Source organism: Cottoperca gobio, chromosome 16 (genome assembly GCF_900634415.1).
Source record: "Cottoperca gobio chromosome 16, fCotGob3.1, whole genome shotgun sequence".
NCBI classification, from domain to species: Eukaryota; Metazoa; Chordata; class Actinopteri; order Perciformes; family Bovichtidae; genus Cottoperca; species Cottoperca gobio.
The window spans coordinates 10,548,871-10,563,977 of NC_041370.1; the positions used below are offsets into that span (position 1 = coordinate 10,548,871).

General features: G+C 43.6%; 1 protein-coding gene across 4 annotated transcripts in view; it reads right to left on the bottom strand.

Annotated features, from left to right (window-relative positions):
• Positions 1-14,685, bottom strand: part of efna3b (ephrin-A3b) — a 53,829-nt gene extending 39,144 nt beyond the window's left edge. For 3 of the 4 annotated variants that reach the window (XM_029452457.1, XM_029452458.1, XM_029452455.1), the window contains exons 1-2: positions 14,268-14,685; positions 13,793-14,005 (exon numbers count right to left, since the gene is read on the bottom strand). In XM_029452457.1, coding sequence (XP_029308317.1) covers positions 13,793-13,902 — 110 coding nt within the window. In that variant the 5' untranslated portion in view covers positions 13,903-14,005; positions 14,268-14,685. The other variant, XM_029452456.1, reaches the window with a different exon arrangement.
• Positions 14,686-15,107: the final 422 nt, after the last annotated feature.

Consider the following 15,107-nt stretch of genomic DNA (forward strand, 5'->3'; position numbering starts at 1 on the left):
CCTGAATGGACCGCCAGACATGGGTTCACGCTACAGGAGTGAGCTTACACTTCTTCTCATTCACACTTAGCATTGAGTTAGCATTGACTCCCCGCTGAATAGCCTTGTGAAGGCACAGGGTGATGCTAACCGGGAGGCAATGTCGCTAGCCTTGGCGGAATAGCCGGGGCGCCATTGATATGGTAATGTCAGGGACGTTTCAGGGCCAAAGCTTGGGACCGTGGGCGCTCTGTGATCCTCCAAGCCCAAAAAGGACAGATCTCCAGGGCATTGTGATTTCCCCAGTCAAGGCCCTGAGTGATCAGGATAAGCCCGTCCATGCTGCTTTAGTGCTGTCACTCAGCCGCTATTGTGGTCATGTGAACGGCCATTTTCATCACAATTGACCTCGGTTTTGGCAGTACTGTTCTGCAGGGCCCTCCTTTCTCTATTCTTCGGTACCCTCCCCTCCTTCCCCTTCGCCTTCCATCAATGATTTTTTTTTCTCTGTCTGGTCTTTCTCGTTGTGTGCTCTCTCTGTCTTTTTTTCCCCCCTCTCCAGCAACAACAGAGGCCCACAGATATGGCTGATGCAAAGTTTAACTTGCCTCTCTGCCATCTCTGCAGCCCTATGTGCTCCAAGAGGAGAGTGTCATGGAGCCTTTGATTAGCTGAACTGATACTGTGGAAAATTGCAATCTGTGATGCAATACATATGCTGGGATTTACTATGCGCCTCTAGGAGGTTAAACACTGAGCGTGTGTGGCGTGAGCGACAGTTTACAACACACAGAACGGGCGGGCAGACGGTTGTCATCGTTCTGTGCTTTATTCAATCGCAGTTTAGCAAATACAGTGTGCGGTGTGTGTTATTCTATATGTTTGTGTGCAGAGTAGTGTGTGAGTGTTTTCTCTTTGCTCCACTTTATTTGATCAGGGCTGGAAGAAAATAACAATGTACTCCCTTGAGGAAGCTGTGGGAGGTAATGACAAAGATTGTCCCTGCGAAACGAGTTTTCCCTGCACGCGTGTGTGTGTTGGTAAAAGATTGTGTGTGTGCATATATGGAAGGGGTGGAAACAGAGGGAAACATGGAAAGAGAGGAGAAGAGAGTGAAGAGTATGCATATGTATGTGTCTAATACATGTGGGTAATGTGTGTGGGTGGTATGCTTGTAGGCTGTGGGGCATTCACATGCCTTCTTTCTCGCTTTCTTTCTGCAAGTCCCCCCCTCACACACACACACACACACACCCACACACATATATATGCACATACTAGGATGGGAGGAGAGTTTGCCTGGCTGCGAAGAACTCTGCTCCATCAACACAACACATCCTACTTTTCAACATCTCCTCCCACATCTCCCTCTCCCCCTCCACCACATTTATTTCTCTCTCTCCCGGGAAGTGACACAGAATTCCTTTTAACTGCAGTACATTCATTACAACAACCCTGCAACTCCCACATCCTTCATACACTCCCCTTCCACCCCAATCTATCCTCCGCTCTATCTCCTTCGCTATAACGCGAGTGAAATAAAGACAGTGTACGCATCCACCTCCAGCAGCCGCCCTGGACTTTACGCTTTCATTAAAAACATGATGGTCCAGCTGGAGGTGGTAAACACTCATTCATATGTGGCCTTACTACAGTAGCGCTAGCACATTCCCGTGCCTCAAAGCGTAGGAAGGGAAAGCAGAGCCTACAGACAGTGTGGGTGGAAGCATTGAGGCCAGCCAGCACTTCTAGTTCTCAGCCATCCTCTTTCTATCTGCCTCCATTGAGAACCATTGACTCTACTAAGAGAACACACTTGTACACACAGCTGTCCCTCGTGTAAATGCATGTGCAAATAAGAAGAATTGTACACCGAAAAGGTCAAAAACATGAAATTAATGCATGCACATGCACACACATAGACACACACACACACTAGAAAGTGCTCATAGACACAGACGAACTACACCCTACAGATAATGTTGGATGAATAGACAATATGTACCGCAAGTCAATAAGGAATTTGGCAATCGCCATCGCAGGCAACGTTGCAAATCAATGGCCAGTACTGCTTTATGGAAGTATTGGATTTTTGCATAGCAGCGATGAAATATCCAGATTTGTCAGGTATTTAATAAAAAACAGACTTTCCCATTTATTATTTAATCTACAAATGATTTCTCAGGTAACAATGACTACATCAATTACAAAGTTCTTGCACACTAGAAACTTCGACATACCAAAAAACTGAATATCCTCACTTCATTAACGATAAACGTGAACTTGAATTTTACCCGATGAGGGGCCCGATCACTGAAACGACACAGTGTGCAGGATTTATTTATTTTTCATTCAACTGAATTTCCCCCCAAAATTCTGTATCGTTATTGCAATTTTAGGGCTTCAAACCATGATTATTTCTTTCATTTTCAATAATTCATGTGTGCCCATCAATTTTCCAAGAGCCCAGAGTGATTCCCTAAAATACAGTATTTCAAGTCTACCCAGCCGTCCAAAATCCACCCTAACCCAAAGAAAACACAGATATGAACAAATTGAGAAGATATGAGAAGCCTGTTTGGCATTTTAGCTTCATAAAGGATTAAAATATTATATCACCTGATCAAAATAGTTGTCGTTGCCAGTTGACCAATCGACCAATCAGTGTACATGCGTAAAGTAAACCACGATAGAGAATCCTATCCTTACCACTCACTTATATTCAAAGTAGAGCCACAAAAAATGAATACTATCATTATCCAATAATCTCTTTTCAATCAGTTGATTTAATCTTTAGTGAAAGTATCCCTTCAGAATTTCCCACAGCCCAAGATGACGTCTTAAAATAGCTTGCTTTACCAAAAACTCTCAACATGTTCGACATTTATCAACTGAGAGAAGCAGCAAGATGTCGTATTAGAAAAGCTTGAACCAATGAATATTTGGCGTTTTGCTTAAATGATATATAGATCATTGACTAAAATCATTGTCAATTAATTCTCTGTACACAGACTTAAATATGTATCAACACATTGTTTCAGACCCTGCTCTCTCACACACACACACACACACACACACTCTTAAATCCCATAGAAGAGCTACAGCATTATATTGGCATTCATGACACCAACACAAACTGGCCAAGCTGTGAAGCCAACAACAGGAATCCCTCAAAGAAGCAGCAAGAATTTCTCACAAAAATACACACACACACACACACACACACACACACACACACACACACACACACACACACACACACACACACACACACACACACTCACACACACACACACACACACACACACACACACCGTTGTCTGATCCGAACAGAGACTTGAGAGTAGTACGGTGATAGAGGAGGACAATGAGGAGGAGAAGAAGTGATGGCGAGGAGTCGAGCCAACGGGAGCGACGGACACGCAGAGGGAGGAAGGGGAGGGCAGACCAGAGAGAGAGGGAGGAAGGAAGGAACCGGCTGAAATATGGAGGAGAGGAGTGCTGTGTCTGTATAACGCCATCGATCCAACACCGACAGAAATAGACAACCAGACCAGAACTGACAGAGGCACACGCTAACACACAGCTGTGCTGCTGACCGTTGTGTGTCACCCAACACACATCTGCACAGCAGGAGATCTTCACACATGAACAAGCAAACACGCAGCAATCATGCACTCACGAACGCATGAACATTGAAGACGGAAATGAGCTACAACTAAATTAAAATGGGCAGGTTTTCACAGGAAACAGCCATTTTGAAACCACGATGAGCTGTGTCCATCGGGCTGCACATTTCCCGTTTACTTTAGTTTACTCTTCATTCCATTCATGATCCTCTTTTCGTTGCTCATTCCAAGATGGATCAGTTTAGCTGTTAAAGGCTACACTTTACTGAGGTTGAGACCATTTCTGCGACATTAACATAAATGTGTGCAAGAATAAAAACCTCAGCAGGAACTACAAAGTTAAAAAGTAACTTCTCCTAACCCAATGATCGGAGAGCCCTTTCCCCGTCAGACATGAAGCTTCCGGCAGCAAACAGACCTCATGTGAGTAAACGTGCATCGGTCCGCAGGGTCGGCAAGTTTGAATTTTTGCTGACGTTTTATTTCGTTTCCATGGTACTGGTAAGTGCACTTACCGTCAGCAGATTCAGACACAAGTTGGGCGAAATCTAAATCACGGTGTTAAAACAAATATTTTTTTCTGAAATTGATCTACTATAATGGAAAATAAAGTATGAGACATGAGACTAAATGTTTTTTCTTTAGCTTTTTGATTGCAATTAGCTTGGAATGATTCATTTGGACGACAGCGTTTTGTAAAACGATAACAAAACATAATCTTCAGAGCGATTTTCGCCGGAAAATTAACAGGCAACAATTTTGCTCATTAATAAATGATATATGTAATTTGCAAAGCAAACGTTCTCTGGTTCCAGCCCCTCAAATTCTTAATAATGTCCTGCTTCTCTCTGTTTCACATCATTATAAACTGAATATCTTTGGGGTCATGAGCTGTTGGGTGATGTAATCTTAGGCTCTGGGATGTTGCAACAGGCAATGTTCTCTATGTTCTGACATTTTATAAAACAATCGATTGATTGAGATAATAATCTGTAATTGATAGAGCAAATAATCGTTAGTCGTGTCCTAATAATATTTTTGTTATAATTCGATTCAAAGTCACTAAAAGTCAATATGATGATTCTGACAATGGAAGACCAAAACAATAACAATAGAATATAACTCTGAGATTTCAGCCTCTATTTTGTCATCATATATGAATTTTCTGTCAAAGGTTTTTGAATATCTGGCTGGTTTCCACTGACACATTGGCCCGGCTGACAGTTTTACTGACTGGTTGCTTGTTGCCATCAGAGTGCTTGTGAAGCGAACATTCTGCCTCCCTCTCTGGCCTGGCTGGGACTGATTAAAGCCTTCTGCTGAAACAAGGTCATAATTCACTTAGCCATTTCCCAATTTCCGCATAATTACCCTCCTGCTTCACGAACACAACCACGCGTGGACACACACACACACACATACACACACACACACACACACACACACACACACACACACACACACACACACACACACCCTAACACACTCACCCGCGCGCATTTGCACCGACGCTCAGACACAAATGCATTTCCTCTCTGATTTGTGTCATTACTGAAAGGAGAGTTGTTAAAAGGTTTCAGAGTTGGCCTCTTAGTGACAGCTTAAATGGATAAAACCTCAATTAAAGAGTCTCTCCCTCTCTGCTGCGCTCCCTCTGTGGATGGAATAAGCATATTTCTGTGCCCTCTGCAGTTTAGTGAAGTGAGGACCTTTTTCTCTCTTCTGGCTGCTGAATCAAACCTTCTCTAATCGGGACTTTCTCCTATCTCTCCATAATGGTGTCTTATGGAAACCTGTTACAGAGAAGCTACCTTAGTAGTATAAAACCAAATAAAACCTCTGAAGCTGTTTACGGCTTGATAAACCGATAACAATATTCATAATCAAAGCTCAACAATAAGCATCATTTCTGCCCAGCGAGCAGTGACAATAGACTCTCTTCCTGTAAAGGCGGTGGCTCTCCTCCATGCTGTTCCTCTGTCCTGATGTGGCCGGCGACAGTTGATTCCCAGTGTGTTCGATGAAAACAGAGGCATTTTCACGTGCGACCTTATTGTCTTTATGTGGAGGATTCCTAATTGTCATGTCAGTAGAGTTTGTTAACGCTAGACCACTCTGCTCTGTTGTAATCAGGCTCAGCATATGGCCTCAGACTGCCAGTACGCTGCTACCATTAGCCACATCACAAACACAGCATATGAGCATCTGGTGTGTGTGTGTGTGTGTGTGTGTGTGTGTGTGTGTGTGTGTGTGTGTGTGTGTGTGTGTGTGTGTGTGTGTGTGCATGTGTGCAGGAGCTGACAGTCTACATTATTAGCACCCCCCAAAGTCCAAAGAGAGCTGGCGAGGAATAGAGTAGACATCACATAGAGTATACTCACACACGCACACGCACCCACACACACACACACAGATACATATAGCGCTTTGAAACAGCTTGTAAACATCACAGCCTTGTTATTAGCACCTGATTACACTGCTGGAGCTTAGGCGTCGGCTCAGAGAATAATGTTAATATCAACAACAACATCGAGTGTGTGCATCTGAGTGTGTATACGAGTGTTTTCGTGTATTGCCTCCAGCCCATCGCTGTGGGATTTGTTCTCTGTGGACAATTTGTTCACATTTAACACATGGGTGGGAAAGATAAATTCTCGTTTCGCCTCGTGTTTTGCCTAAAATCTACAGATAACGAGGGAAGACGGTCATTCAATAATGTGGCTGTCAAGAGGGGGGGGGGTAATTCATCTGCCTCAGACGGCAGCATTTTAACTTAACTCAGCACAAACACTACGCCACTCGGACACGGCTTCTCTTGTTATTGTATTTGGATTTTTTTATGAATTCATCGTTAAGATAGCAGTTCTGAAAAGATCTGTTTACTGTCACTATTCAATCTCATTTGTGAGATCGACATTCCCTTTACACTACTGATGCAGACACCGTCCCGGCTTTACCTTCAGGTAGTGAACACAGACCAACACACTTTGTGTGAACTCCTGCAAACAAAGGTCACTTAACTGCAATGTAATTGATCCTTGTTCTGTACCCATCGTTAAAAACAACGGCACACTCCCACAAAGCTACAGTACAGGGAGAGTCTTACCAACTCAATGTGGATCCCAATTTTGGATGCAATCCTCCCGACTTTACTCTGAAAACACACAGCCTCCCTGCTGTTGCCAACTCGGAAGCGACCGGTGCAGAATTTGCACCACATTTGAAGCTCACCCAATTTCCACACCTGTGCACACCTGGCCCGGGACGCAGGTGGGGCAGTCAGCTTGTGGAAAGCTACAATAATTGTGCGACCCCGGCCCACATTATCCGAACACCTGCAAGGAGCTTTTCATCATTTTAAGACTGTCCAAACAGCACTTCTGAGAGAGTATACAGAGGCCTTAACACAAAGAACAGCCAGAAGAGCGATCACTCACAGTCTCAGTCACACCTTTGGGTAATCTAAACTGTCCAATCTAACTGATGGCATGTTGTGGGAAGCAGGTGGAAGCTGAAGCACCGATGAGGGAACCAACACACAAAGAGAACTGCAAACCTGGAAGCATAATTATCAACCATCTCTCAAACCGGTCCTAACCGGCCCAAAGGTCTAAAAGTGATGCATATCAAAAAAGGTATAGCGATAGATAAAGCCATTTAATTCTCAAAGATATTCAAAATACTCACTCTAATGAATCATTTTGATTTTGTCTGGGAAATAATGCTGCATCCAAACATGCCATTCATGCTTTATTCAAAGCAGAGAAATACAGCAATTACATGCGACATACCAACTGTGAAGGCACTGTTTGAACCTCAAAGCTGCGATACCACACATGTTCCTCAGAATTGCGTACATTTGGGGCTTTCTGTGATTCGTCATGAGTCACATAAATCACTGGTCCGAGCATTGATAAGGACGCATTATCAGCACATATTGGTTCATGAACATGAAAACAGCTGACAGACAGCAACGTCACATATTATATTACTTTAACCAATTTAAAAGGGAGTTCTTATCAATGAAAAAAAAAAGACATGGAACGTTAAATAGTGTAATCCAAAATAATGTGTGTGTGTCATGTTTATCAGTCCGACAAAAAACATGTTTTATCCTTTTACTGACTTTACAAGTCAACACTTCCCACAGAGAATGTATTTGGAGCGGCCCACTCAAACAGATGTTTTTGTATTTCCCTATTCATTATTTCTTCCTGTTAAAGCGGATGAAATTAGCATTGAGTGAAAAGTCTGCCAGAACACAGCATTCATGTGCAGTTCTTAGCTTGTACATTCACTGCAGCCCTCCGCGCTACACCTCCACCTCCCTTGAGAATGATAAAAATAAATTCTCAACCTGTGGGAAACACTTCTGTATTTTATTGTATCTTTCCTGCAACAACTTACTGTACCTACATCATCTGGCCACTGTTGTGATTGTGTTGAATCCACATTGAAGTGTCTTAAATTAAAATTAATTCACCTTATTGTGATTCTGATCCTCGCGTTCGTGTTGGTCATTTCATTAACGAAACGCCTTAAATCAGACAGTTCAGTGTTTTTTCTAGCAATGACTCTGAACGTCTTGATGAATACAGCCTGCAAAGCGTCTTTGTAAACGACTAAGCCGCCAGCATGGAGTCACTTAAATCAATACCAACCCTGGGCCAGGCATGTACACATATAAGACCCTTACATCATGTCAGGCTGGATCAGAAATCCTCAACTGGAGTCCGAATCTCGTAAGGTTGGTCTGAGCAGAATAACATCCCTAAAACTCCCTAAGAACCTGCTGTCTTTGAATCCTAAACCATTACAGTGACCAGTTTGCGTTTGATCCAAGACGGAGCAAGCGCGAACAGCGAACATCAATACTCCATTTTCACAGCAATGCTTCCGATTAGTCGATCATGTAAGCGGGACAGCGTTTGAGGAGATGAAAGAGCCAATCATCAGATGTAGAAGAAAAACGAGGTGGTCTCGATATTTCAGGCTTGTATTTTCCTCAAGATCAATGTGAGTGTTATATGTATGTGTATAGGATCTGCAAGGAGCGGTGTTTGAGGTGGCTTTGGTCAAAGAGAAGAAAGAAGGAAAGAAAATGAAAGTGTGGGTGAGGTGAGGTGAGGTGGGGAAGAAAAACAGACAACAAAGAAAGGCAACATATTTTGTAGCACTGGAAAGATTTAGTCCAAGTTAATTTGACAGAGTAAGAGTCTCGCAACATTCACATTAAACCACAAAGCTCCCAAAATACCAACACCCCAAGAGTGCTTTCTCATCAGGCAATTGGAGGATGAGAGAAGAACAGAGAGGTGGGAGCGCTGAAATCTAGCTCATCCCCAAAGATGGAAGAAAAAAAAAAATGATGGAGGACGAAAAAATAACTAATTTATTTTCCTTAATTCTCGTACATGTCCTTTATTGCTCGGCTCACCTACCAGACAATACCCGTCCAATCAAAATAATTTACTCCTACACAGAGAGAGAGAGAGGAGAGAGAGAGACCACTGGATCTTATTATGGGGACAGTAGTTATCCATTTCCCAGGTGCTCCCTATTGCTTTTAATTAATGACGTCTCTATGCGAGAGTCTGCACGCCACACACACTTTCACAGCCACACGTTGCGACGCAAACCAGAATTAATTCACCCGTACACCATGCGGCCTTATTATTCATTACTAATGAACAGCCTGATCACTGTGTCCATATAATAGTTATTATGATCACTGAGCCTGTGTGTGAGGTTTTATTTGTGCCTTTGCATGTGCGCAACACACACATCACAAGTGGTAGCTGACATACGTAGCGACTGCGCGAACGCCTATGATGGATGGGTTGTACACACATGTAGGTACACACACACGCGCGCGCGAACCATGTGCCTCGTGATAGTGAGTGAGTAATACTCTCCTTTGTGCAGATATTCATAAATGTAAATGTTGTTGTCCTAAGTGGGGCTGGGAGACAGATAGTTTTGTGTTGCTGTCAAGGGGATGGTTGATTGGCCTGCTTAATCCTCTCGTCCCCTCCTCCCTCTCTCTCCCGTGCTCACACACACACACACACACACACACACACACACACACATGTATAAACTGGGCCTGTGTTATGGTGTCTAATGTGAGAACTCAGTTTGTGGATCAGGGCCCTGGCTAAGCAATAATATCATTATTATGATGACCCTCCTCCCCCTGCTCGATTATAATTCAACACAAAATCTGTTTGTATTCTTCCAGACTCCCCCTCTCCTCTAACCAGTCCCATAGCATCTCTCTCTCACTGTCTCTCTCTTCTCATATTCTTGCATTATTTCTCTCCTGCACTGCGTGACGTGTCTCTGCACACTCTGACAAGCCGGATGAATATAAAACAAGTTCCACCTCGGCATCGATTACCACACATGCGTGTGCATTTATATGAGAAGTAAATTCTGCTTGCGATTGCTGGCCCTATTCCAGTGGCATGCATTGAGGTGATGGTGTCATTGATACACACACACATACACACACACACACACACACACACACACACACACACACACACACACACACACACACACACACACACACACACACACACACACACTCTACTGTCTAGAAGTGCTTATGCGTTTGTTTATTCGCAACCTAATCGCTTTCCCGAAATATACAACTGATAAATTAAGAGATATCACCGGATATCTATTATGCAAACCAGTTAACTGCGGCGTTATTAGATTAAACACATAAACATCTATATGCACGCACACACTCGTGAGCACACACACTCACAGCGGTGGTTAATTGCCAGGTGGTGGAAGATAATGTGTGATTTAACGGACTGATGGATTTGTTTTTGTTTCGGTCACCCATCAATGAACAGAGACATCTGTAACAGGGCAAACACACACATGCAGCGAGTTCTCTCACACACACACACAAATGCACACCATTATACACACGTTTGTGCCCAGGGATGTCGCTGACAAATGACTGATAGGCAGTGGCAGCAGCCATTGTGCAAGACAGGAACGCAGGAAATGATCCATCTTCTCAAAGTTAAAGAAGTACACAGTGGGGACGTGTGTGTTTTTGTGTAATCATAGATATATGTGCACACGTACAGTAATAAGTGTGCTTGCTTATCTTTGAGTGTGTGTGTGTGTGTGTGTGTGTGTGTGTGTGTGTGTGTGTGTGTGTGTGTGTGTGTGTGTGTGAGTGTGTGTGTGTGTGTGTGTGTGTGTGTGAAGCAGTTAATCCTTGGTAACAGTCTCAGCCTGTCTCTTGTGGTTGATGAGTTGCTCGAGGTCAGAAGCTGGTTGAGAAACTGTAGGGTCCTGAGGCTTTACAATGTGTTTACCACTCAAACTGACAGCTATACTACAGCTTATTATTGGCCTTCTAAACCTCCACACTGCACTGTGAGTTAGAGAAAATCCAGAGAGGCCGATTGCCACCGGCTAGAGACACGCCAGCCAATCCTACAAAAGTGGGATGTTGTGGCGTTTGAGCGCAGAGATCAAAATAAACGTCGGGAGTCGGGTCTGTACTGTTGAAAATAAATAGCTGGGAAGTTTATGAAAGAGTGGATTAGTCGGGTTATCCTGCAGTTTATCTGTCTTTTGTGCGTCACTGTCCATCGCCCCTTTGTCTCCTAATTCAATAAGTAGGCTGAATTGAAAAAGTTATCCCCACTCACTGCTCATATATTGTCATTGTGTGTGTGTACACAGAGAGAGAGAGAGAGAGAGAGAGTGAGAGAGATGAGGAAGATCAGGGATGGGGCAGGTCCGCTGAGATACAGTGTTCTTTAATTAACCACAGTCTTTTATAAAAGACACACACCAAGACTCACACTGCAGGGGCTGAGAATATTCTGCCGCTGGGATGAGAAAGCGTATATTGGCAGTGAACGTGTGGAGAGAGAGAGAGAGAGAGAGAGAGAGAGAGAGAGAGAGAGAGAGAGAGAGAGAGAGAGAGAGGAAAGACTGCGGGGCTCTGCAGTACTCAGGTCCTGGACAGTCAGGTTAAAGGTTAGGCTGCTCCAGACTGCTTTAGTTCTCCCACTGCTTTGTCAAAAAAAATCAACTGCAGCTTTTTTACTTTACAGTCTGAGTTTACAGCAAATTGCAGTTGACAAATTACTTAATTAAGAATACATTTCACCAAGGTCAAAGCTGCTCCTGTTACGTCGAGCAGATTGTACCGAAGTCCCAGATTCACTTCGTCTCATTTCTTTCGTGCCTTGAAGCGTTTTTTCCACATTTTATCTAAATCAACTTCTGTCTCTGGAAACTGAAGGTGGAATTTCATTAGCATCTATTATCAAATTGTTACAGAGCAAAAAAGTACTGTATAGAAATTGAAAAGGAAAATGAGCACGCTCCACATTGAGAGAGAAATATCAGCTAAAATGCATTAGCAGCTACTATGCACGCAATATCTGTTTCTCTAAAATGTGCGGGAGAATATTTCTTTCAGTAAAACTAATATTGTTTACGGTATTGTACCACAACCAATAACCTTGTGTTTTCCGCTCATATTACTTTGCACAGTACTTTATGTATAGTAATTCTGTTGCGAAGCATAAATTCACTTGCCTCTCATAGTTTTATTTCACGCTGTAAACTAAAATCATTGGTCTAGAGATATTGTCGGCGGACAGAATCATCGATCTTCCTGCAAAAACAACAGTGTATTTTCTGAGATTTCATTTTGTTTACGTCTTTAATAAGTGCAGTCATAAAATGTGAGTTGCTGTATATCTCGCTGCTCATCTTAGGGGCCCAGTAAATTCTGCTGAAGAGGTAAATAGCACAAAAAGAGATTTCTTTTTTTAAGGGCCGCCTGGTAGCCGAAATATAGCTTACACATAGACAGGATTCGCTTCAAGATGGAGAGCGAAAAGGAAGGTGTGTGTTAGTGTGTGACATGCGCTGTTGTGCACCTCTGAGACCTTAACTTAAGTCGATTGTTGCATTATTTTGCAACGGTTTTGAGAAAATCTAAATACATTAGATAACATCGGCTTGCTGCAATTGCTCATTAAAAAGGAAATTTTGAAAATGATGTTCCGTTTCAAATCTGGCATTCAGTTGTAAATTAACAAAATAATTGTGCATATTTTGAGCAGAAGAGAAGGAACGTAGATGTACAGATCGGGACATTGGAAAGGCAGCTAATGCAACATAAACGTACCCGATTTGACTGAATTGTAGGAAGAAAGATAAGTCTACACCGTGTTGCAGCAGGCTGACGCTACATTCCTAAGGATCCAGCAGCAGAGCCATGGACTCAGGAGGACAGTATTAAAAAGGCAGCTTTCAAAAAAAAAAGAGAAAGGAGATCGAGGGATTAGGAGGATAACAAAAAGGCCAACGAAGTGAGTGTAAACAAGAAAGGGGGTTAGAGACAGATAGAAGGAGAGAGCAAGTTGGAGAGGGAGCGAGAAGGAGAGATTGAATAGTGACACTGCTACAACACAATGGGGTCAGGATGAAGAAGTGCTCCTAATTGAACCAGATAGAGGAGAAGACAGAGAAAGAGCCCTGAAAGACAGAGAGAGGAGAGCCACATGACGGAGAAAGGAAGGAGAAATAATCACATGGGATCCTTTTCTTTCCACTCCTCGGCCATGCATGTCTGAAGGTAGTGGGGAAGAGGGGGGGGGGGGGGGGGAATCGTTGAATAAATAGAAATATGCACATATTGACGTTGGACTGAGGAACAGAAAGGAAATATGTCCGACTAGTAAGTGGAGGTGTTGAAAAGATGGTTTGGAGCCACCTTGACATCACAGTAGGGGTCTGACAGAGCAGCTTGAGGCTCAATAATAGCCTCACCATACAGGAGGAACATGAGAGGCCTGTTTAAATAGCTTGTGTGGATCTAAATCATTTCTTCCACTTATATTAAAAAAAATAAAAAAGAAAGAAAGATACAGACGAGGAAAGGGAAACCCTGATAAATCATTAGAAGCGACACAATCAAGCAGAGCAGCAACAAATAAACTGATCAACTGAAAGTGTGATGGTATGAACCTGGCAGCACAGGGAGTGCACATCAGGACATTTTATTTCCCATTAACAGGTGGAAGACATAGAGATCAAAAGAGATGGTAGCCTATAAAGCCACACACACACACACACACACACGCACACACACACACACACTGATAAGCATTAAGAAGTGGGGGTCTTACTGTATGTTGGAGCTGTTCCAGTAAACGGAATGCCTGTTGGCTGGCACCGGAATCACGTCCGCCCAGGTGAGACTCGTTAGCACCCAGAGAGACAGCACTACCAGAGCCATGCTCTCGGCTCCTCTCTCGGCCTTCGTCCCTTTGGTCTCTCCGGCCACTCTCTCGGTCCCTTCACCCCACCAAACAACGCGACTCAAACATCCCAGCAAATGCCTAACAGATTGGAGAGGGGGGAAACAAAAGCTTCATGCATGCATACAAACTGATACCTTCAAAGACTATAAAACTCTGGTTAATAACTGTTGTAAAAGTCTATTGTGGAGTGAAGTGAATAAGGTCCCTCCCCCCTAAACCTAACTGCGAAACCCCCTCCCTTTTCCAAGAAATCCTGGGTGCTTCAAACAAGGGGGTTTGTGGAAGTCCTTGTGAGCGGGTCCCCTTAAAGACTAAGCTGTGCCTGGTCCCCTCTTCTCACCGGGAACTGCTGCTTCTGAGCCCGCCAGAGGAGTGTGGGAGGACGGTATTGGGTCCAAGACGGAGGTCGGTCTTCCTCCGGGCATGAAACGGTCCTGTCCAATGAGAAAGAGTTGCTGCTGACGTGAAAAGACTTTAATGCAGGAAAAAAAAATAAGAGTGGAAAACCCGTGGCAAAAAAAAACTAAGATGTTAAAGTCCTCTTTTTTTTTTTTTACTGTTCTTTATCTTGCGTGCTGCTGCAGTTTCTCCTTCCAAGGATCCGAGAGATGCAAAGCACGCCGGGCCACTGAGCTCTATAATCGCTGCAAAAACAATTCAACCAGCCAGTTTCATTAGGTCTTCAAGACTCTATCCGACAACCATCGTTTACGGTGAGCTGCCTGCCCACCCGTCTCTCCCCTTTCTCTCTCTCTCTCTCCTCCTTCTCCCCTCTCTGTTTGGTAGGCAGCGCTCGTTCACTTTCTAACTCCACCCCCTGCGAGCGACAAAAGCGCATTCCTCCAATATTGTGGCCGAGTCGCAGCACATCAGGCATCACTGCGACTTGAAGTTTTTTTTTTGTCAACTATTCGACCTCCACTGCCGGTGTTAAAGAAAAAGGCTTTCAATCCCCCCTCTGTCAGATACGTCTGCAGCCACCATCTGCAGACTATTTCTCAACGTAACACCCACTCGTCCCCAGCCACACACACACACACACACACACACACACACGCACGCACACGTTTTGCATTTTTATCACAAAGGCTTAAAACACCCATAAACTCATGCAAGCATTCTCCACTACCACCCCCTCATTTTTTTTGGATTCACCAGACACTGTAAATCAGTCTGATAC